We start from the raw sequence: 25997 nt of genomic DNA, 5'->3' as shown, positions 1-25997 counted from the left end.
GGGGAGGAGAGGGGAGGGGAGGAGAGGAGAGGAGAGGGGAGGGGGGGAGGGGAGAGGAGGAGAGGGGAGGGGAGGGGAGGAGAGGGGAGGGGAGGGGAGGGGAGGGGAGGGGAGGGAAGAAGGAAGGGGAGGGGAGAGGAGGGAGGGAAGAAGGAAGGGGAGGGGAGGGGAGGGAGGGAAGAAGGAAGAGGAAAGGGAAGGGAAGGGAATGAAGAGAAGAAAAAAGAAAAGCAACAGTGGCAAAATAAAATGTTGATTTAAAAACATTTCTAAGGCTATCAATGATATACAGATACAGGGAAAACTTTTTCTTTGGTTTATAGCAGGGAAAGGGACATTCATGGAACAAAGGATAAATGATTTTTCAATGGTGGCTGTAGAGGCAATACCAACAGGGAGATATGATGTGACAGAAGGAAGATACTTTTGTATTCTAAGAGGGAAAAGATAGAGAAAAGTAGCCAAAGAGTTAAGGACAGTAAAAGAGTACAAAAAAAGAGTACAGACAGCCAAAGAGATGTTGCTATTAAGGAGATGGAGATGGTCAGCCAACATTAAAAGAAGCTAAGGCAGCAAAATAATAAATGGTAAAAGGGCCAGCACAGGTTCAACAAATCAGAATTACAAATGAGAACTAAAAGAAGTTGGAGTTAACTAGGAGATCATCAGTGAATTATGAGCAAACGGTCTAAATGGAATGCTCAGGATAAAGACCAGAATATTAAAACAACAATAACAACAACAACAACAACTTAAAGCTGGAAGTAAAGAAATGAAAGCACTGGGAATGAACCAGCTCACCTATACTATATGCCTTTTCAAACAATTACACTGAGGCTTGGTTACATACATAGACATTTTTTAAAAAACCATTTAGAGAAATACTGATAAGACGACATGCTCACCTCATGGTGTATTCGCTGATAAACTTTTTGTTCATTGTCTAATACTACAAAAGATTCAGAGGGTGCCGCATCCCCATTGAAAATGAAGCTTAAATCCCCTCGCTGGCACTTCATGTCAGTAAAGTCTATGAGAGTAGTGTCAAGCCTGTGAAAGATGGGTAGATAAGAAATCCTGACAAATAAAATTTTGATAAAACTCCACAATTAAATACTTAAACAAGATTTGTTGCTTCTAAATTCAAACCATGATGCTAACACCATATTTCAAAGTCAAACTTATAGTAAAAGCTAAAGTATTTTATTTAAAAATACTGAAAGAATATTTAAATGTATATTCCACTTTTCCTATATTTCATTTCCTGAATATATACTTAATTAATCCAACAAGGAAAAGATTGTTTCCACATTGTTCAAATATTTCCCTAACTATACCTTGGTTCCCTATCATTGCCCTTGCTGCAGTGACTCCATCAAAGTTACTTCAACTGTGCAGGGCATTAAAGGAAACCAGACTTGTCTAACATTCTTTGATCCCAGTAAGACCATGTTGCTAGCTCAGCAGAGTATATAAGGAGGGTACAGCAATGGATGGACCACATTCTCAGATGAAAGACTATGTGTCCAGTCTTGCTCTTTTGATCTACATCTATGCCTTAGGCCTAGCCAACAGATACCAAACCTTGCTTCATCCTTCAACTAGATAAATCATTTAACTTACTCCAAATTCTTGTCCTTTCTGTTTGACTTCCCAGGTTCAGATTAGCAGTCTCTTTCCCATCATCTCCATAGCCTAAAAACCTTATGGATCATTCATGTGCCAAAGATTCATGGACTCACACACTTGTGTGTTTAAGGTACTCTTTGGTAACCAAGGCCTGGCATGGTCTAGCCCAGTGGATTGGTCTCAACTAAATTCCACAAACCACTGCTTGCTGAATTTAGGGACATAGTAGAATGGAAAACTTCACAAGCACCCCAAAGTGCTTCAATCTTTCACTAGGCTTTACAGGAGATCACATTAGGATCTCTCTTACTGGCTGCTCAAAACACAGTACTTAATTTAAAAAATGGGTTAACACAGCTGTTAAGAGCTGCTGACCACAAACCCTAGCTACTGAGTTTTTAAGAATTCATTACTTCATTAAGTTATTCAATTCTCATCCCAGACTAGGCAAAGGAAATGAGCATTCTTGGTTTCCCTACACAGAAAAATCTGAGAACTGGAATATATTTTATATGCTGCATCAAAAGAGTAACTGGGGTTACATACAATTTATCAACAAAACTAGTACCTTTTAAAAGCGAAGGTAATACCATTAAAATTTTGCCAGGACAACAGGGAGGAACCAAGAGCAAACAGGGAAGTAAGGTTACCTTATGTACAAGGGCCTCCTTTCTGAGCCATATAAAATGTATACACCCCCACAGAATGAAATCAAGAAGCCCTAAAAAAAGCAAGTCACCAACTCCTGTAGGGGTGAATCCTGCCTGCTGCTTTATAGCTGAATTCTAACTCCTGGTCCACCTCCAGGGGTCTGCTACTGTACTACCAGTGCCTGTACTACTAAACCTGTATATGTGGAATAAGAGAAAATAATGCCAGCAAAAGAGGCTCATCCCCTACCCTCTGTAAGATGTAGGCTACTGATAGTATCAAAAAGGAACAGATCATTTTATGTAAGTGGTCTATTTGGACTTCAAGCTTCAGCTACCAGGGAACTCCACACCCCACATAAAAGAGGGAATGAAACAGAACAATCTCCTCCTGTCTCCATTTCCACTAAACTATTCATTTCTCCTTGACACCAGAGAAGATATTTTAAATGATCACATGGCTGTCATGAAATAAAAGTAAACTTTAAAGATTTCTTTGAACATATTTTAAAAATCAGTTTCATTTGAAGTGATGTTTTAAAAAAACTAATTGTCTCATGATATTTACATTTGAAGGTTATTTAATGTTAATGGATTTTTTTTTCATTAGATTCTTCTCATCTATGCAAAAAAACCCTTTGCCATACATCCTAAAACCCAGCCTCTCCATTAATCTGGTAAACTTTGGTAACGAGAGCTTTAGAACCTATCACATTTCTCCTCTATCCTCAGCTGCTTCAGCTGCTTGTAAGTCCCAGGTCTAAGTGTCTTGCTAAATTATAGTAGCTTCCCCTTACTCTATATTCTCGGACACAATTATTCTCCCTCAGGTTCTTATTCTTATGTCTCTATTTTAGCCATTTTGTGGTTTTATTATCTATATTTATTATGTAATATTCATATCATTTACTTTTAAAAGTCATATATAAATGTGAAATAATTTTTTAAAAGAAGATTCTTCTTTTCCTAAACCTAAGACTCAAACAGAACTAAAACTAACCTTTTTTTTAAAGTAGATACGGAAAATAGTAATATTCTCCCAAGTTATCCACTACCTTTGGCAAGCACCTAAACGTTGTTAAACTGATGAATAATTTTTTATGAAATCATAATATAATGTTAATAGGCTGCAGAAATAAATCTACATCATTATCAAATCCTTTCCTAGTTTTTCTTCTATATTTTTCTGTATTTTGCAAGGTTTCTATAATGAATCTAACCATGAATTTAAAATACATAAGCACTTCCATAATTAGAAACATGTGAAGAGGTTATTTTTTAAAAACAAAAACCAGAAACTTCTACCTTAATCAAATTCTACTGCTTGAGAACAATTACCCTAGAACTTACTTTCAACTAAAGATTACCTCTTCACTATAACTCAACATAACTCATAATAAATCTCAGAGCTGACTTTCTAAAATTTCCGCTTTGTGACATGGTGAGAACAAACAGGAAATCAGAGGTCCTGGCCCAGCCATTAATTCACAATATGCTCTTACAAAAATCACTTTACCTCTCTAAATTTTCTCATCTATAAAACAAAGAGTTTTTACGAAATCATCTCAAGATATTTCCAGTTCTAGACCCTTACATGTCCAAATTAATATCCTGGAGATATGGGGAGATATAGATTTATAAAATTATTGATATATATATAATTTATAAATATACTAATATACATATAAAAGGTGGCATATTCACTAATATTATATACATCTTACATATGCATAATTTATAAATACACCTATATTAATATAAAGTTTAAGATATAAAGAATGATAAAAGTAAAATTCTGAAATGAGTAAATACCCATCAGATCCAAAAATCAATCTTAATTTTAAAAAGAAAAAAAAACAAAATTAAAACAAAACAAAACAAAAATTAAATTAAAATTAGCCTTAGAGTGTTCACTAGACGGAACAGATGATTAGATAGATGCATGGATAGACAATGGAGGGAGGCATATGAGACGGATGGAGAAAAAAGGACAAGAATTGGGTCTTCCTTATGTGTCTCCCTATTCCTTAAAAAGTCAGGATCAGAGAGATAATCATCTTAAATCCTCTCATTTTAAGACCTTTGTGATCTTCACTCTGTTTGCCTTCTAGTCTGCAGTCGAATAAGAATTAATACCTTTGATTTAGTCAAGATTTTATCTTTGGTTCCTTTATAGGATGTCTCAAATAAGATAAAATATTGTGAATATATTACAGCATGTTTAAGTTATAAAATAATACATCTAAATGTAACCTATTAATATAGAAAGAAAAGCTTCCTCTATATCTCAATTTTCTGTTACTCAGAAAAAAATCAAATCACCTTACCTGATATTGATACCTTGTTTGTATATTTTACATGCATCAGAAGGCAGAATTCGGGAAAGTAAAGGCACTGTATTTTTTAAAAGAAAAGATAAAAAATAACTACCTAAAGTTCTGAGATATTACAAATTTCTTAATTAGAAAAAGAGTAACTTAAACATTTTATTAATTTTAATAATTTCCTTTAAAATAGTATTTTTCCACTTAAAAATGACATCTAAAGCAATTCTGAGCAACTTTAAATATCTACTATTTAACTGTAATTGCTATATAGTTCACCACTCTGCCCACCCACCCACCCACCCACAAACACACACATGAATAGCAGAGTCAATAGAGTGCCACTCTTGGGTACATATTGTAGTACATTATTATAGAGGAGAAAAGTGCCTTATGACAACTAAACCATCCTGAATGGGTAACCCGATGAACCTGGATCCTTTCTGATCCTTTAAATATAACCTCATTAAATAGTAGGAAAGTAATGCGTATTAAAAAAAAACATTTTTAGAGCTAATAGTCTAATTTGAGTTTGAATTCCAAATATGTGACCTTGGTTAAACTCACTCTACCTCAGTTTCAAAATCTGTGAAATGGAATCACACCATTTACCTACAGATTTCTACATCCAGTGTTGTCCACATTCATAACACAAGCATATTCTGAAATTTTTTATGATTTATTATCTGCTATGTTTTGGGAAATACAAGTTACTCTACTGATGAATAAATCTGCATACAGGCTACAAAAAGCTACCACATACAAAAGAAGAAAAAGAAAAAATGTGAAGCCCAAAATACTTGAAATCAAGATCACATCACATATACATATGTACATAAGAATATGTGTGTGTATAAGATATACTACATGCATATTTTACAAAACTCAGTGTTATAAAAAGGAGTGATAACTCAACCTTGATTAGAAAGAAACAAAAACTTCAGAGAAATTAAAGGCTAGTTTTTTAGTTAACTTTTTAAAAAGCATCAATATTCCCTAATTAACATAAAAGGTATATTAATATATCAATGTCTTTTTTAAATTCTTAGAGGTCATATAATCCAAAATGATTTTCAGCATTAAAGACAGTTTTCTAGACATTTTATTGTACAAAAATAAGAAAAGTTACTGCCCAAAGGGAATATCAACTAACAGTTACCCTAGTCAAAAAATATAAGAAGTCATTTTCTTTTTTTTTAAATTATTTTCAGAGGTAGAATTCAGTCCATTTATCAGCTGCATATATACAATGCTCATTACATCAAGCGCCTTCCCTAATGCCCATCACCGAATTATCCCTTCCCCATACCCAACTCCCCTCCAGCAACCCTCAATTTCTTTCCTAGAGTTCACTATCTCTTATGATTTGCCTCCCTCTCAATTTTCATCTTATTTTTCCTTCCCTTCTCCTATGTTCATCTGTTTTGTTTCTTAAATTCCACATATGAGTGAAATCATACAGTATTTGTCTTTCCATCCACGTCGTTGCAGATGCCAAGGTTTCATTCTTTCTGATGGCTCAGTAACTATTATCTGATAAAAATTTTTCCTTATATGAAACAACAGAAGTTGAGAACAGCAGTAACAGCATTTATCTTATATAAATGATCAAAGCACTTCTTTAATGCTCTTTAATCAAGATCTAGTTTTCCTGTCCTTAAGTATTTAGTAGAGCATGAAAAAGATAATTAAAAGACAGCACTCTAATTTGTTAATTTAACTTAATTTATTGCATCTTTTGAAGTAGTATGGTAACCTGCAATAACAAAATTTAGAATTATATATCAATACTTATTTATCAAAAATCAGACATGCAGGAAGAGAGAAATACAGAGATTGAGAAGCAAAAGCTAATAAAAAGGAAAAAAGGAGTATCATAGACAAAAAAAAAAAGCTTTCTTCTAGATTTTAATACATTCCAAAAATGGAGCAATTTGCATTTTCCCAATTCTGTGATGATTTTTTCCTCCCTCATATAAACTGAACAATCAGGTTCTCTATATCTTAAGTTATCTCACGATAATCTGAGAGTTTAACACAGCACTACAAAAGTAGCATAATTCCCTGAACTGAAAAAAGAAGAGTCTCTACATTTTAATTTTGGTTTTGCTGTCATTTACACCTTGATCTTAAGAACAGTTTCTAAACCTAAAGTTTTCCATCCACAATACACAAATAATAGTCTCAAATACAGAATGGATATTCTGTAGATTATGAGATAAAGAAACTTTAAAAGACTATTAGTTTTTCTGTTTAAATGTGCTATTTACACAAAGCTAAATTTGAAGTCATGATTATTATGATATTATAAATTAATGCTTTCACAGTAAGGATATAAAGGGCGTCCTTCAAAAACATAGTTTCATTTCATCCACATCAAAACAAAAGCTTGCAATAATTGGGGCAGTTATTATCCCCATTTAAAAAGGAAGACACTGAGCCTCAGGAAAGATATGTGATTTGCCACATCATAGAGGAGCCAGTACTTTTAATTCCAATTTAAAGCTTTTCTGTATCTAAAGACCTAAGCTGGAATAGTTTCGTTTACTTGCTATTAACCAAGTCTGAGGCTATTTTCAGCCAAGCACTAAATATAACACTATGAGAAAGAATGTGCATGCTCCACTACCTCTAATTAAACCTAATCCTGGGTCTCAGTATTTCCTAACTTCCCCTTATTTCTGGGTTGCCCTTTAATTTTTTAATATCAGGGTCATTTTTTAAACAAAGTGTCATGTTTATTTAGCATTTTATGTTTGCAAAGGGAATTTATAAGTTCTTCCTTCTTTTTTTTTTTTTTAAAGTAGGCTCCAATACCCATCATGGGACTTAAACTCACAACCCTGAGATCAAGAGTCGTATGTTCTACCGAATGAGCCAGCCAGGTGCCCCAATATTAGGGGTTTTGACAATGGAAAGAAACATGCCTAACTCTAGAAAAAAGCTTACTAATCAAATCTAACAACAGGGATTATCCTGTGTTTTTTTAATCCAAAGTGTCTAAATTAAATCTAGTCAATGAGCTTAGTTTTTAGAATAACACATGGCATCTAACCATTAGGTGCTAGTAGTTTTGACATGAAATCAGTAAAATCCTTTATCAAGAATGAAACAGATGTGCTAACTTTTCTGCATCAAAGTCAAGTTCCCAAAGAAGCAATATTTTCAACAAATACCACGTGGTTATGTCATGAATTTGATTATGCAACATTTATAATGTTTATAACTACAGATATATGTACAATTTCAGCTGTGATTACATCCATTTTTGTTTCTTCATATAATTGAAATGTTACTTTTAAAATACTTTAAGACATTTGCTCAGCAAGATAAATTGACTATTTTAGAATTTAAACCACTAACAATTTCTTGAGAATCAGTTAGAGCCAATATACTCAAGGGACTACCTTGAATATAAGATTGCCAAGCAGGCCTGGGGTTTTTACAGATGGAAAAAAAGAAAAATAGGTAAAAAAAAATAGTATTAGGCTTTACACCAATCTGACTTGGAGTTCTTTTATTTTACAAAGATATCACAAACCTCTTTTTCTCTCAGTGTTCTAAAACACCTGGACTCAATGATATATAAAGCATAAAGGCAAGGTAGGCCTACAGAGTAAAAAAATCATGTGTGATTTTGATGGAGCCAAAACTGACCTAACAAGCTAGTGTTGTAACAATGTTGGAAAAAACTGATTACATTAGAAATCAAAACTTTACATTTGAGATTAAACACACTACAAAAATCTTATTCGTTCATGCTATACATTATTATGTAATTGTTAAAATAAAGTACTTCCTCATGAACTAATATGGAAAGATGCCCATGATACATTATGCAAAAATGACAAACTGCATGATGATATAATGGCATGATCCCATTAAAAAATAATTCTGAGGATATATACACATATATGTATCTGTGTGTATATACACGCATAACACTTGTATAAACTTTGAAAAGGGTTTGAAAGCATCCACATGAACAGTAACAGTGATTTTTATAGTTGTCAATATCTGATTAGTTTGATGATTATTTTGGGGATAAATATCACTGAGCATTCAAATATCTTTATATCACAGAAATTAATTCAGATGCTTTAAAAAACGCATGTAAGCTCATCATATCCAAGCCTATATATAGACTACATTGTTTTTAAGTCTTCAAAAAAAATCCAAATTTAGTTGTTTTAGTAGTTGCTTAATTAGTAAAGGTAACTAGGATCAAACTCCTATCTAGACATGAAGGTTTTCTCCCTAAATGGACTGAGGTTTAAAATAGGGAGCAGGGAAACTTACCTTGTCGAGATAAATCATTAAATGACTGCAAAATATCTAGGGATTAAGGTTTTATAAATAATTGAAACAGTGTGCAACCAAACAGTATGTTAAGAAATAGCTATATAGTATATAATAAAAGTGGCAAAAATGATTGAAAGATGACAAAATATGCAAAATCAAATAATGTTAACTGAATTCTTGTCATTCAGGGATCTAAGTATTATATTTGAACCTCCTTAAATTCAGTAATCTAATAACCCTATAATTATTCTCTTCCCTTTGAGAATTCCTTGTATTTATTACAATATTCAAGCCTTCATTTTGCTAAAAAAAAGATAATTTTCAATCTTAAAAATAAGACTTTTGAAAGTACTAATTAGGTTAGCTTTATTACCATTACATTCAATGTGATGAAATATATTTAATTTTCCTTACAGCAAGTATCAAATTTGCTAACATTTCAATATAATAGCTATTTTTGACTGGCATTTGTGCATGTGTACATATTTTACAGTAAAACATAGCACACTCTTACCCCAGCTTTGAAAATCCCAGTGAAGTTCCAGATAAAAGTCACCTAGCTGAGAAACAAAATACAAATTACTGAATGCACCTTAGTTTAACAGCTCTTATATCTGTTGAATATTTTGCTTTTTTAAAAAAATCTATTATCACTAAAAGTCTATAGACAAGAAAAAGTAGTTTCAATTTTTGGAACGGGAGGGAAAAAATACGGTTAAATTACTTAAAATAAAACATTACAACAGCACACATTATTATACTTATCTACAAAGGAAAATATGCACCAACTGTAGATTTTACAAAGCTATTTTAACCACATTGAAACATACCTGAAACTGACAGGCATTTAAACTGGTATCAATAAATAGTTCATTTCTCAGCATAACCAAAATAACAATAACTATAACTGTAAAAATACCTAATAACTTTAGGTGTGTTATAAAATTTAACTTCCAAAATGACTATTTGTGAAGCCTCATAATGGACTAAGAAAATGACACTCTGAAATAGAAACTTTTTTCTATAAAGTGATAACAAATCTGAAATATGAAATTGCATCATAAGAGATGTAAGTTTGTATTTCACAAATTAGAAGCTAGACAGCAAAGCCTATAACTGTTAAGGAAACTACTGTGATCAAATATTCTAAAAAATATCTCTTGAGATATAAAACCAAAAAAGCATACTTCAGAGGAGACACAGTTAACATGACAGGTATAGGTCTATGTTCCACAGTTCTTTCAAACATCAAAAATACACTGGACAAAAATAAGAGAAAACAAAGCTCTCTTCCTTTCTGTGTCAGCACACCCAGCTCTTACCACCATGATGTAGGATAGACAAAAAGAGTTTTGTTATATAAAAAAAATGCTGTTCCTGGAGCAGATAGTGGCTTCAGCTCTTAGGGAATCTTCCAATCCAAAGTACAAAGGAAAAGTATTGCCTTTAGTTACAATCTACCTCCTTTTCTCTTAGAGCTCTTATCTTATTGATTGAAAACAGTAATTCTTTATCTGCTTTCCTAGTTCTAAGTAAATGGTGCTTCCATAGGACTAAATTTATCTATTATAATCAGGGTATTTTGTTTTATCATTATTGCTTAATTCAAACAGGATTTTTACCATTTCTCGACTTAATAATCAAGCGATTAGACTACACTTAAAAAATGCTAAAATTAACGAGTCAGGAAATGACAGATGTTGGTGAGGATGCAAAGAAAGGGGAACCCTCCTACACTGTTGGTGGGAATGCAAACTGGTGCAGCCACTCTGGAAAACAGTATGGAGGTTCCTCAAAAAGTTGAACATAGAGCCACCGTATGACCTAGCAATTGTACTACAGGGTATTTACCCCAAAGATTCAAATGTAGTGATCTGAAGGGGGTACGTGCACCCCAATATTTATAGCTGCAATGTCCACAACAGCCAAACTATGGAAAGAGCCAATATGTCCATCAACAGACGAATGGATAAAGAAGATGTGGCATATATATATATATATATATATATATATATATACACACACAACGGAATATTATGCAGCCATCAAAAAAAAATCTTGCCATTTGTAACGATGTGGATGGAACTAGAGGGTATTATGCTAAGCGAAATAAGTCAATCAGAGAAAGACATGTATCATGTGATCTCACTAATATGAGGAATTCTTAATCTCAGGAAACAAACTGAGGGTTGCTGGAGTGGTAGGGGGTGGGAGGGATGGGGTGACTGGGTGATAGACATTGGGGAGGGTATGTGCTATGGTGAGGGCTGTGAATTGTGTAAGACTGATGAATCACAGACCTGTACCTCTGAAACAAATAAAACATTATATGTTAAAAAAAAAAAAAAAGAAGAAGATGATAGTAGGAAGGGAAAAATGAAGGAGGGGAAATCGAAGGGGGAGACGAACCATGGGAGACTATGCACTCTGAGAAACAAACTGAGGGTTCTAGAGGGGAGGGTGATGGGGGGATGGGTCAGCCTGGTGATGGATATTAAAGAGGGCATGTACTGAATGGAGCACTGGGTGTTATACGCAAACAGTGAATCATGGCACACTACATCAAAAACTACTGATGTAATGTATGGTGATTAACATAACATAATAAAATAAAATTTAAAAAAAAGAATAAGATGATTAGAAATAAGATTACATACTTTTTGAAATATTTATTGTCTGACAAATTGGTTTGTTATTACAGGGGACCAAAAAATAATATCTGGGCACACTGAAATAACCCCACAAACTTTTAAGGTATTATTTTAACATTAACATTAACAAGTAAAATGAAAAAAAAAATGCTTAAAAGTAAACTTATAATTACTCTTTAGGTACAAGACTGGCAAAGAGATAAGGCCTACCTCTTTTAGGGCTTTTAATAATCGAGGTCGTTTTTCTTCAACACTTTCCCTGGATTGCTGCTTAAGCTTCCTTAAAAGAGCCATAACTGAAGTTAAATTTAAAAAAAAAAAATTTAATAAATTTCACCATGCTAGATTGTCAATTATAGCTCAATTTAAAAAATTTATACAAAAAAACCCCTTTTTTGCCATGTTAGAAAACACCACTAGTTTATTATACAAAGACATATATCGATATAAACATTATAAATAAGTTAATAAGTTTAATAAAACTGTTATGAACTCCCAAGGAAAATTGAGAAGAGATATCTCAACATGAACTTATATTCACACTAGTTTTCCAAGTTTTTAATTATCAGAGAGGATGTACCTGAGTGAGCCAAGATTAACCAATCTCAGTCAGATGATTCAATGTCCTGTTGTAACACTGATCTAAAAGATCTCAAAGACAGATCTCAAAAATCCCATTGGATATTACTTTTATAAAAATGTAATTATTTGTAATTGTTACTGGGTGTATCTGTTCTTTTCTCCCTCTCAAAGACCACCACATAGCAGAAAAAATACAAAAACAAATCCTCTTTTACCCATGAAAAGAACTTCTGAATCTAATAAAATCCGAAGCCCTCCATAGTGCTTTCTCAATATTCAGACTGAGATTTAGACATATTGCCTAAGTGCAAACCATAGCTTTACTAATTACTAGCTACATGTAAATGGACAAGTTACTTAATTTCCCTAAATTTGTTTCTTTTTTTCATTTGTCAGGTAAAAATAAAGTAAAATCTATATGGAATTTCTGTAAAGACTCAATATAAATTGCTTACTACTGTGCCTGCAATTAATATAATTTTTACCTATTAGAATAAAGGTCTAAAATTGACTACCAAAAATCAGTCCCTAACATTTATTGAAATAAGGGAAAATATTAGACTCAAATGAAATAAGCCCAACAAAAGATAAGAAGACAGAAAATATGCACTGGGGGAAAAATATGTACATCACTACATGCTGACTTCCTCCTAGTCCTGACATATTTTTCACATACATACATACTTATGTGTGTGTGTGTATCTATATATATATATTCATATACATTAAAATACTAATACTATTATTTTTACTATTTTATAATATGCATTCTTATAAACTACTTAAAGCCTTATGTGGAATACAGAAGCAAAAGGTAAAAAAAAAAAAAGAAGAAGACAGCAGTGAAAGCTTGGACCAGATCTGTTTTGTGTACAATGGCCAAATTAAGAAAAGCCCAGAGAATAAACTGAAAAACAGTGGAATCTATTCTTACTTTGAACCACAGTTCTAACCATAACCATAACTGTATCTCAAAAAGTAAAAAATCAAAGAGCAAATTTAAATTACTCATGGTCTTCTGGAACAACAGAAGAGGCTGAGATGAGACCTAGAAGCCAAGGTGTGGGACCTCATCTCATCATACAGTCCTACAACTAGCTTTATGACCTAGGTCAATAGTTTCCAAATACAAGTCTACATTTCAGCGCCCAACTGTTCAAGTTCCCAGTGATATGCAGTAAAATGAAAAAATTGGGAACCAGGTTGGGGTTTCTTTTTTATTTGTAAATTATATACTTTTTTCAATTAAGGACTATTCTTTCTGGTATTTTGGTTTCAAAATGTCTTCTTTTAATGAAATGGTGTTCGCAGAAGAAAGTAATTAACTTTTTTAAAGTTTTTACGTGCTAAAATGAAACGTTAGCTACTCTACATCAATCCTCAAATACAATTTTTTTCTGGTCTGTGAAATCCAAATAGCCTGAGAACTAATGACCTGGATAATCATTAAAGTTCTTTCCAGATTCAAATTTACATGAATCTGGCTAACCTCATGTTTGTTATAACTTAACTTAATATCAAAGCTATATTACCCAAATGTAGTAGAATTCTTTTTATAATTCTTCTCCACTATACGCTCAAGTATTTTAATAAATCTTCCTTGCCTTCAAGGAAGGCAATTTGCCTTCAAATTCAAACAAACCTCTGTGAATGTAAGGAATGAAAAGATTTCAATTCATAAATAGAAAAGATATCTTAATGAAAAGCAGAAGTCATATTTTTCACCAGGTAAATATACTAAAATTGAACACATGCAGTAAATAACAATTACATTAGAATGGCCAAACCTTATAAAAAGATAGTGACAAAGAGATTTACATTACATTAAAAAATAACATCAACTCAAATTTTCTTTTTTTTTTTTTTTTTTAAATTTTGTTTATTTATTTGAGAGAGAGAGAATGAGAGATAGAGAGCACGAGAGGGAAGAGGGTCAGAGGGAGAAGCAGACTCCCCACTGAGCGGGGAGCCCGATGCGGGACTCGATCCCGGGACTCCAGGATCATGACCTGAGCCGAAGGCAGTCGCTTAACCAACTGAGCCACCCAGGCGCCCACAACTCAAATTTTCTTACAGAAACAGAAACAAACATTCAGAATGCAATTATACAAAATCATCAATATGTTTTTGTGGAATCAGGATTTGTACTCCCATACTGTTAAGAAACACATAACAATGACTGATAATAAGGATAAAATTAGCTTTGCAGGATTTGGATGGTATTAGAATTCATACAAAGACTCAAATGAAGAACTCCAATAAACCACAACTTATTTAACTTTCCTTCTTTCTTTTCCCATACAAAGTACTTTTTTTTTTTTTAAAGTTTTTATTTATTTAGGGCACCTGGGTGGCTCAGTTGGTTAAGCGACTGCCTTCGGCTCAGGTCATGATCTTGGAGTCCCGGGATCGAGTCCCACATCGGGCTCCCTGCTCAGCAGGGAGTCTGCTTCTCCCTCTGACCCTCTCCCCTCTCATGCTCTCTCTCTATCTCATTCTGCCTCTCAAATAAATAAGTAAAAAATCTTAAAAAAAAAAAAACTTATTTAAAAAAAAAAAAGTTTTTATTTATTTATTTGACAGAGAGAGATAGCGAGAACAGGAACACAAGCAGAGGGAGTGGTAGAGGGAGAAGCAGGCTGCCCGCTGAGCAGGGAGCCCGATGTGGGGCTCGATCCCAGAACCCTGGGATCATGACCTGAGCCGAAGGCAGACGCTTAATGACTGAGCCACCCAGGCCCCCTGGAATCATGACCTGAGCTGAAGGCAGATACTTAACGACTGAGCCACCCAGGCGCCCAACAAAGTACTTTTTTTAAACTATTCAGTTAGTTGCACCTAAAACCTTTGGAACTATCCCTCCTGCTCCAAGAATCACTTAAATATGTATTTTCTGCCTTCCACTTCCTTCTATGCTTCAGAATAATTATTTCCCACTTTTTACTGAGATGGTTCTGTGGACATACCATAAATAATTCAAACTCAACAAATCTAACATCAAATTAATTAAATCCCAGACTGATACCTCTCTGATACTGACCTGGGCTGATGATCACTGTTCACCATGTAACCATCATAAGGCAGAAAAGCAACATAATCTTGAAATTTTATTAACTCTAAAGTGAAATAATTCTTTTTTTTTTTTTAAGGTTCATTTTTAGTAATCTCTACACACAACTTGGGGCTCGAACTAATGACCCTGAGATCAAGAGTTACATGCATTTCTGACTAAGCCAACCAGGCTGACCTCACACCAAGTGAAATAATTCTAAATAGTCTCTGAAAAATATAGTATCATCTCACTGTTCTGTAGCACAAAAACATCAGCAGAAATCAGACCAAAAAAGAAAAAGGTCACAGTTTTTGCTAATAATTTATAATATCAGATTATATTTTGCTAATTAGATAATATTTCAGTAATAATTGTATTAGATTATCTCTGATTTTTCAAATAATGTAATTTTCAGACCCATTTAATACCATTATAAATATATCCATATATTTCTAAATATGTAGCTTAAGAGTTGTTACATTTACTATTCTTTAAGTTAGCAGTTAAATATTTCATGTGATGGGAAATAATTTTTAAAAAGCACTGAATAATTATGGATATATAATGATACAATGATTGGCCATGGAATACTATTCAGAATGTGTATCTAAGACATCACTCTATAGAAGAAAATCACTTTAAAAGCAGATCTCAACTACTATGAGCCTCAATCTTTTACATTAAAATCCAGTAACTGATTTTCCAAGAAAACTGTTTCTTGGCCTTCCCAATAGATTATAAGTTCCTAAAGAGCAGAGACCATGTCTTCAATCTCCACATCTTACTATACATACATGCTTTATAGTAAGAACTCAATAAATATTCACTGACTCTAAATAAAAGTTAAGTGAAAGCTACATAAGTCTCAGTGTAAGTCAGAAACCCAGGAGTCCATCTGGTTTCCTCTCCATTCTGCTAATGGGTTAGAAACATCAGAGAAAGTTCCTTTAGACTGGTTGCTGCAACTTTTATTCTGTTTGTTAGATCTGTACATTTTTTTGTCTCTTCCCTGACATAATTCTAGGATTAGTATGGCTTCTTACCCTCAGAGTCTCTTGATTTTGCCCAAAAAGGACAACTGTCAATGAATAACTGTATTTGTGTGTGTCTGTGTGTGTGTATATATATATGTATACACAAATATATATATATTTGTATATATATATATGCAAATATATATACAAATAAATATATACAAATAACTATATTTGTGTGTGTGTGTATATATACACACACACACAAATATATATATATACACACACACTCATATAATTGTTAAATCATCATAATTTTATCTTATTAAATCCTAAGCCCAAATGTAACTTCACCACTAAAAGCTGCCCAAAATGTGCAGAAAGTCCACAAAGATGTAGTGTGTGTATTACATATAAAGCTAAAACATAAGAGCCCAAATTGCGGCATGAAATAGAACTAAATCCACGTAACATCCTAAGAGTGTTCAATCTTAATGCATTTCTTTAATAAAACTGCCCAATTTTTACTGTTCCTTCCACAAGTCGAGATTTAATTATTTTCAACCTCAAATTGTAAAAAGATATTACCAGAAAGATAATATTCTCATTCATCCAGATTTAAATTTTATAAAATTTTCAACTATTGAGATGTGCTTGACAAAAATAAAATCTGTATATGAAGTTGAAAAAAAAAAGAAAACTTAGGAATAGGAGGAGGGAAGGTAGAGTAACTGAACACTTTGTATACTGTGAGAAAACACGTGACTTTTTTTGAAATTCTGAAAGACAAAAACAAAGAGTCTTGCTTCTCTCTTTCAGCAAAGCCTATTCCCACCAATTAAAGCAAAAAGATAACTGTTATAACACACTGTGATTATTTTCAGTTCCAATCAATGTTCCATATAATTAAGTAGCTGCCAGAAAGCACAATCAGGTCTCAGTGCTTTTTTTTTTATGTTATGTTAATAACCATACATTACATCATTAGTTTTTGATGTAGTGTTCCATGATGCATTGTTTGCGTATAACATCCCATGCTCCATTCAGTACATGCCCTCTTTAATACCCATCACCAGGCTAACCCATCCCCCCACCCCCCTCCCCCAGTGCTTTTAAAAATCCTTCATATTGAATAAATAAAACAATGGAAGAATATCAGTAGAGCAGAATACTGTAAAAGAAAAAAAAATTACAAACAATATACTTTTAAACAAGATTCCTCAATTCTTTTTGTGTACTACCCAATATCTAAGTTCCTAAGTCATGAATAATTCACATATAAGTTTATAAATAACTACAAATATTTCATACTATGGAAAGTTACACTAAATGAAAATTATATCAAATGCATCATTTTATATTTTTAGAGTTTATATGAAAAACAATAATTTATATTGCTTACTCATCTGTCTATCTCCATAGCTGATGGCTTCCGCCAGCGGGCTCCATCCCTGAGCATTTTTCACCTTTACTGGAGCATTGTGAGCCAAAAGTAAATGGGCACATTCTGAAACATAAAGTGGTAATAATATCAAACATCATGCAATTTTTAGAATCTCTAGATATAAAAATCATTTAGAAATTTAAGAAACCAATGTAATATAAATAGATGTATAATATAAACACTGTACCATAAAGAAAAATTTTTAAAAGCCCTATATATCTAAACAAGGTTATTTCAGTTCCTAAGATTCAAGAAGTATCCATTCTATTACTTAAAAATAAATTGTGTCTCTCCAAAGAAGTACTATGTTCCTTAATAACTGTTCCTAAGAGTATTTTGAGAATATTTCCACCAATGCAGGATCCCCTCGAGTAATTTACATCAAAATTCTACTAATAAAACTCAAAAGAGGATTTGTATGTATGTAATATCAAATGGAAGGTTCCTAATTTATTTCAGAAAAAAAAATGTGCTTTAAAAAAGGACCAGTAATTTTTCCATAAACCCTTATTTTTCAAATGTTACAATTCTTTTACTTCAGGAAAACACCCAAAAGAGGAAAAAATCTGTTTATGATTCCAAGGACAAATCTGGACAGTCTTTCTGGTAATCAAAAGAAGTCTACGGTATAGACTCTTCTACAGGTTGAGGTTACTCTTCTTAAAAATTAGAAATAAAAAGTGTATTAGTAGACAAAAAAAAATCAAAACTGAGGCTCATGGAAATTTAGGATGTTTAGCCATTCTAAATTTCCTAAATGAATGGTTCATTCAATCAATCATTCAGCAAATATTTACCAAGTGCCTATTATATGCCATTTCTAAGCACTAAGTCCTTGATATAAGCAGTGAGAAGACACATCTTGCTATCAGAGAGCTTACATCCTTTGTTAGAAGAAAATAAGTAAACTAATAAGTAAAAAAAAAAAGATAATGATAAGTGCTTTGAAGGAAATAAGGGTGTTATGACAGTGTCACGTACTTGAGCACAGGTGGAAGAAGAATGTAATTCTAGTTATAGAAGGAGTAACTATACCAGCATATAGCACTAGGAATAACTATACTAAGTTTTATTAGAATAAAGTAAAATAAATATAGAAATTTCACAAAGGTGCTTAAGAAAGTCTACAGTAGTATATAACAATATAGGTATACAAGAGGGGCTCCTGGGTGGCTCAGTCGGTTAAGCGTCTAACTCCTGATTTCGTGAGATCAAAAGCCCTGCATAGGGCTCTGTGCTGGTGTGGTCTGCTTAAGATTCTCTCTCCCTCTGCCCTTCCCCCCAATCTTCTTTCCCTCTCCACCCCCCTAAAAAAAAGAGGGAAAGAGAATATATATATAAGAATGTATATTCTAGCAGTTTATAATAGCAAACGTACTGGAAACTAAACGAATATCCATCATGGGGGAATGACTGACTAATAGAATGAATCTATACCACTCGAGTAATAGCCAGCCATTTTTTAAGAATAGTGTCATATCCAAAGGACATAGGAACCAAGCCAAATGGGCAGCTACTGGCCAAATTTGGGAAACTGAGCATCAAAAAGAATAATGATTAGTTATAACACATTAAAGTAAAAACAATCAATTACAGAAAAATGCCAGCTAATAAATGTAGAAGAAATGGTAGAATTTGAAAATCAGTATATTACAACACCAAAGTGATAACTGATTTAGGCAAATGTCCTCAATGAATGCTAAAGCCACTATGTAAAATGCTATGGTGCTGGAAAACAGGATATTCACATGATACCAAAGTAAGATCCCAAGATCACTTACTAATTATAAAGAGAAAAATGTTCCTCTCTAGTGAAGATAACTGGAGATCATCAGCCTAAACAAATGACTAAACATGGTGGCATTAGTAGTGTCATAACTTGACACTATATGTTTCTAATGTGATGTAACATAAAGTTCATAACATCACCTATGCAGTATTCTTTCCAGAAATATTTAACTTGAATCAAATCAAGCCTTGATACCTAATTTTCAATTTGCAGAAAAGATACATGATAAGGAACAAGTTAAATTACATCATGAGAAAATAATCGGGCAAATCTGAGATGGGAGACATTCTACAAATTGATTGGGCATGCTATTCAAAAAGTGAAATACAAAGGAAGAAAAACAAGCAGGAAAACTTTTCTAGATTAAAATAAAGTGACATAACAACCAAATGCAATGAGTAAATCTTAACTGGTTCTTGATTCAATATAAAGCACAAATAAAAGAAATTTTTGGAACAACTGGAAAAATTAAAATATGATTAGATATTAGAGATTATAACAATATTATTAATTTTCTTAAGTGTGATAATGATAGGGCTGCCTGGGTGGCTCAGTCGGTTAAGCATCTGCCTTTAGTTCAGGTCATGATCCCAGGGTCCCGGATCGAGCCCCATGTTGGGCTCTCTGCTTAGCAGGGAGTCTGTTTCTCCCTCTCCCTCTCCCTCTGTCTGCCGCTCCGCCCTGCTTGTGCTCTCTCCCTCTCTCTGTCAAACAAATAAAATCTTTTTTAAAAAAAAGTGTGATAATGATATTGTGGTTATGAAAGAGACTGTCCTTATTCTTAGAGATGCAAGCTAAGGTATTTGGTGGTAAAATGTCATGATGTCTACAATGAACTTCCAAATGATACAGCAAAAATAATATATACCACACTAAGAGAAAAACAAAGCAAATATGATAAAATGTTAACAACTACTGAACCTAGGGAGAGAGTAACAGAATGTTCATTGTGATCATCAAATCATTCTGAATACCAAAGAACTTGACCTGAGGACTGACAGAACAAACTACACAACTAGAGGGAGAGAAAAGGCCACATCAAGGAAGGTGGGAAGTGCAGAGAAGTCGTTTGAGAGAGAAAAGGATCATGGATGCTTGGGAGGGAAGAGAGCCCTGGTTACAGAGAAAGGTGAGAGAGTGGAGCACACAGGGATAAGCACAAGGAGACTACTTTCCCAAAGCCATTGGCTGGGAAAATGAGAGGGGCTGATTCTCATGAGGTTTTGCACTCAGCAGGGCTCAAAGATGAGTTTTGGAGTCTCTGACCTTGGCTGGCAGAGAGACCTGAGGGTACTGCCCTACTACTGGAGAGAAGGCGGGCAAGCAACCCCTGGGAAGACGGCACAATCTGAGGATCACCTAGGGCATGTGGGGGGAAACTTCACTCTTCCTGGAGCACATCTGTGACAGCACTGCCTCTCCATGGACGAAGGAGCCCACGGGCACCATTTCATTCCCCCGCCCCTCAGTGTAAGTGCAGACGCACCTGCTGAGGGCAGCTAACCCAGACACTGGACACTGGCTGTTTAGCCTGCTTTGCTCCAAATACCACACCCCTGAATGCTGGCACCACTGCCCTTCTAGGTCAAACCTGCATTGGTTCCAGGGCAGCAAAGACCCTTATGCAGAAGACCAGCACAGGTCCCCGCCACACCGGGTCCCTAAAGTTTGAAGTTTTAAAAGTAACCAGGCCTGGGGGCCCCTGGGTGGCTCAGCTGGTTAAGCATCCAACTCGTGGTTTCGGCTCAGGTCATGATCTCTGGGTCCTGAGATTGAGCCCTGCATCAGGTTTATACTCAGTGAGAGTTTCCTTGAGATTCTCTACCTCTCCATCCCCTCTGCCCCTCCCCACATTCATGTGTGCACACTCTCTAAATAAATAAATAAATAAATAAATAAATAAATAAATAAATAAATAAATAAATAAATAAAATAAAATAAAATAAAATAAAATAAAATAAAATAAAATAAAATCTTAAAAGTAAGCAGGCTTGGCTGTGATAGAGCCCAAAGTGCATAGTGCTGCTCCAGGCAGGCAAGCAACCTGGAGACAGACAGTGTGAAAACCGGGATCTCAAAAATGCCTAGGACACATGAAGGTAAATTATTTGCTTTTTTGGAAGGGCTTCCCTGAGAGCAGCAGACATGGACTCCCCTCTCCGGGGACAAAGGAGTTGGCTGGAGCCATTTCCCTCCCCTGCCCCTCAGCAGAAACCAACTTCAGTAAACAGCACAGTGCCAAGATTGGCTGCCTAACCTGCTTACACCAGATCTTGCCCCACCACGCTCTGCTGGTGCTGCTTTTCTTAGGCAAGTGTGCCTAATGACCAGCACAGCAGGCCCCTCCCCACAGAAGACCAGCACAAACCCACACACACACACCACATCTACCAACCATAGAGTTCTGCAAAGCTTCAACTCTACTGGAAATAGCATCAGGTCTCATTTAACAAGCAGACCAGAGCATGCCCAGTTAAAACCTGCCACACTCTGGCCAAGGTCCAAACACTGTCCACTGCAGGCAAGGAGAGCCTCTCCAGAGTACTGACCTGAGGAAAAGGGCAGAGAAAACGCAGCAGCAGAGTGCAGGCAGCACACACCAGAGGCACTTCCTGAAGCACCAGACCCTGGACATTATATGACCTCTTCTTCATAAAGCCATTACTCACGGGAGCAGGAAACATAAAAGGATTTTCTAACACAGAGAGGAACACAGAAACCTATACAAAATGCCAAGATGGAGGAATTCATCCCAAAAGAAAAAACAGGAAAAGGTCACAGCCAGAGATCTAATCGAAACAAATATAAGTAATAGGCCTGATACAGAATTTAAAGCAACAATTATAAGAATACTCGCCGGGCTTGAGAAAAACATAGAAAACATCAGGAAGACCCTTACCACAGAAATAAAAGAACTAAAAAACAATCAGGCAGAAAAGAAAAATGTAATATCTGAAATTCAAAAGTGACTGGATGTAATGATGACAAGGATGGAAGAAGCAGAGGAATGAATAAGTGAAACAGAAGACAGAATTATGGAAAATAGGGCACCTGGATGGCTCAGTTGGTTAAGCATCTGCCTTTAGGGTGCCTGGGCGGCTCAGTTGTTAAGCGTCTGCCTTCAGCTCAGGTCATGATCCCAGGGTCCTGGGATCGAGTCCCATATCGGGCTCCCTGCTCGGCGGGAAGCCTGCTTCTCCCTCTTCCACTCCCCCTACTTGTGTTCCTGCTCTCGTGTTCTCTCTCTGTCAAATAAATAAATAAAATCTTAAAAAAAAAAAAAAAAAGCATCTGCCTTTAGCTCAGGTCATGATCCCAGGGTCCTGAGATTGAGTCCCACATGGGGCTCTCTGCTCAGTGGGGAGTCTGCTCCTCCCACTCCCTATGCCCCTCCACTGGCTTGTGCTCTCTCTTGCTCACTCTCTCTCTCAAATAAATAAAATCTAAAAAAAAAAAAAAAAGGAATTATGAAAAATAATGAAGTTGAACAAAAAGAAAGAGCAAAGGAACATGAGAGTAGACTTAGGGAACTCAGTAATTCCATCAAATGTAGTAACACTTGTATCATAAGAGACTCAGAAGAAGAGAGAGAAAAGGGAGCAGGTTTATTTGAGGAGATAAGAGCTGAAAACTTCTCTAACCTGAGGGAAAAAAGATATCCAAATTCAGGAGGCACACAGAACTCCCAACAAAATCAACAAAAGCAGGCCAACACCAAGACATATTGCAATTAAATTTGCAAAATATAATGATAAAGAAAAAATCCTAAAAGCATCAAGACAAAGGAAGTCCCTAACTACAAGGGAAGGCCCATAAGTTAGCAGCAGATCTCTCCACAGAAACCTGAGAAGCCAGAAGCCAGTGGCATGATATATTCAACATGCTGAATGGGAAAAATGTGCAGCAAATACTCTATCCAGCAAGGTTATCATTCAGAATAGGAGAGATAAAGCATTCCCCAGATGAACAAATGCTAAAGGACTTTGCAAACACTAAACCAACCCTGCAAAAAATATTAAAGGGGACTCTTTGAGTGGGAAGGAAAGACCAAAATGACAGACTAGAAAGGAACAGAGAAAATCTCCAGGAACAAATGACAAAACAAGTAATAAAATGGCACTAATATGTACCAATAATTATTCTGAATGTAATTGTACTAAATGCTCCAATCAAAAGACACAGGGTGTCAGAATGGATTAAAAAACAAGATCTATCTATATGCTGCCTACAAGAGACTCATTTTGGACCAAAGACACCAGCAGATTGGAAGTGAAAGGATAGAGAAACATTTATCATGCAAATGGACATTAAAAGAAAGCCAGAGTAACAATACTTACATCAAACTAGATTTTAAGCCAAAGACTGTAACAAGAGATGAAGAAGGGCACTATATCATAATAAAGGGGACTATCCAACAAGAAGACCTAACAACTGTAAATATTAATGCCCCTAATGTAGGAGCATCCAAATATATAAAACAATAACAAACATAAAAGAACTCATTGAGGGGCACTGGGTGGCTCAGTCATCAAGCTCTGCCTCTGGCTCAGGTCATGATCCCAGGGTCCTAGGATCGAGCCCCGCATTGGGCTCCCTGCTCAGCAGGAAGCCTGCTTCTCCCCCACTCCCCCTGCTTGTGTTCCCTCTCTCACTGTGTTTCTCTCTGTCAAATAAATAAGTAAAATCTTTTAAAAAAAGAATTCATTGATAATAATGTAATAATAGTAGGGGACTTTTAACGCCCCACTTACATCAAGGGACAGATCATCTAAGTAGAAAATCAACAGGGAAACACTGGCTTTGAATGACACACTGGACCAGACAGACTTAACAGATACATATTCAGAACATTTCATTCTAAAGTAGCAAAATATTATGTTCAAGTGTACATGGTACATTCTCCAGGAGAGATCACATACTAGGTCACAAATCAGGCTTCAATAAATAAGACTGAGATCATACCATGCATCTTTTCTGACTACAACGCTATGAAACTTCAAGCCCACCACAAGTAAAAATTTGGAAAGACCACAAATACACGGAGGTTAAAGAATGTGCTACTACAGAATGAATGGGTCAACCAGAAAATTAAAGGAGAAAAAAAAAATACAAGGAAACAAATAAAACTGAAAACACAATGGTCCAAAACACTGGGATAGAGCAAATGTAGTCATAAGAGGGAAGTATATAGCAATACAGGCCTAACCTAAAGAGGCAAGAAAAATCTCAAATAAACAACCTAACCTTATACCAAAAGGAGCTAGAAAAAGAACAACAAACAAAGCCTAATGCCAGAAGAGGAAGGGAAATAATAAAGATTAGAGCAGAAAAATGATATAGAAACTAAAAACATAGAACTGATCAATGAAACCAGGAGCTGGTTCTCTGAAAAAATTAATAAAATTGATAAATACCTAGCCAGACTTAGCAAAAAGAAAAGAGCGAGGACCCAAATAAATAAAATCACAAATGAGAAAGGAAATATAACAACCAACACCACAGAAATACAAGCAATTATAACAGAACACTATGAAAAATTATACGCCAACAAATCAGACAACCTGGAAGAAATAAATTCCTAGAAACATATAAACTACCAAACTAAAGCAATAAGAAACAGAAAACTTGAACAGACCAATCACCAGCAAAGAAACTGAATCAGTAATCAAAAGTCTAGGACCAGATGGCTTCCCAGGGGAGTTCTACTGAACATTTAAAGAATGGTTAATATCTATTCTTCTCAAACTACTCCAAAAAATAGAAATGGAAGAAAAACTTTCAAACTCATTCTATGAGGCCAGCCTTATCCCAGTTCCAAAACCAGATAAAGACTCCATTAAAAAAGAGAACTACAGGCTAATACCCCTGATGAACATGGATGCAAAAATCCTCAACACAATACTAGTAAATCAAATCCAACAGTACATTAAAAGGATCATTCACCATGATCAAGTGGGATTTATTCCTGGGCTGCAAGAGTGGTTCAATATTCACAAATCTATCAATGTGATACACCACATTAATAAAAGAAAGGATAAGAATCATATGATCCTCTCAATAGATACAGAAAAGACATTTGACAAAGTACAACATCCATTCATGATAAAAACCCTCAACAGAGTAGGGATAGAGGGCACATACCTTAACATAATAAAGGCCATATATGAAAAAACCACAGCCAATATTATCTTCAATGGGGAAAAACTGAGAGCTTTCCCTCTACTGTCAGGAACAAGATAGGGATGTCTCTCACTACTGTTATTTAACACAGTACTGGAAGTCTTAGCCTCAGCAATAAGACAACAAAAAGGAATAAAAGGCATCCAAAATCAGCAAGGAAGAAGTCAAACTTTCACTATTTGCAGATCACATGGTACTCTACACAGAAAACCCAAAAGACTCCACCAAAAAACTGCTAGAACTGATACACAAATTCAGTAAAGCCTGGGATACAAATTCAATGTACAGAAATCTGTTGCATTTCTATACACCAATAATGAAGCAACAAAAAAGAGAAATCAACAAAAAAGAGGCATCAATCCCATTTATCAATGCACCAAAAATCATATGATACCTAGGAATAAATCTACCGAAGAGGTA

At 34.8% G+C, this 25997-nt stretch overlaps 1 protein-coding gene across 3 annotated transcripts in view; it reads right to left on the bottom strand.

Moving 5' to 3' along the window:
- Positions 1–25997, bottom strand: part of ANKRD13C (ankyrin repeat domain 13C) — an 89166-nt gene that overhangs the window by 36453 nt on the left and 26716 nt on the right. For 2 of the 3 annotated variants that reach the window (XM_073896530.1, XM_073896531.1), the window contains exons 3-8: positions 17567–17671; positions 11767–11852; positions 9420–9465; positions 8903–8938; positions 4607–4673; positions 906–1050 (exon numbers count right to left, since the gene is read on the bottom strand). In XM_073896530.1, the coding sequence (XP_073752631.1) occupies positions 906–1050; positions 4607–4673; positions 8903–8938; positions 9420–9465; positions 11767–11852; positions 17567–17671 (485 nt within the window). The remainder of the gene's footprint in view (positions 1–905; positions 1051–4606; positions 4674–8902; positions 8939–9419; positions 9466–11766; positions 11853–17566; positions 17672–25997) is intronic. The other variant, XM_025871839.2, reaches the window with a different exon arrangement.

This window comes from Callorhinus ursinus, unplaced genomic scaffold (genome assembly GCF_003265705.2).
Source record: "Callorhinus ursinus isolate GAN/ISIS: 27379988/994484 unplaced genomic scaffold, GSC_fseal_2.0 scaffold9, whole genome shotgun sequence".
Lineage (NCBI taxonomy): Eukaryota > Metazoa > Chordata > Mammalia > Carnivora > Otariidae > Callorhinus > Callorhinus ursinus.
Note: the sequence above shows the minus strand (reverse complement) of the source record. Positions and strands in the feature narration are given on the sequence as shown.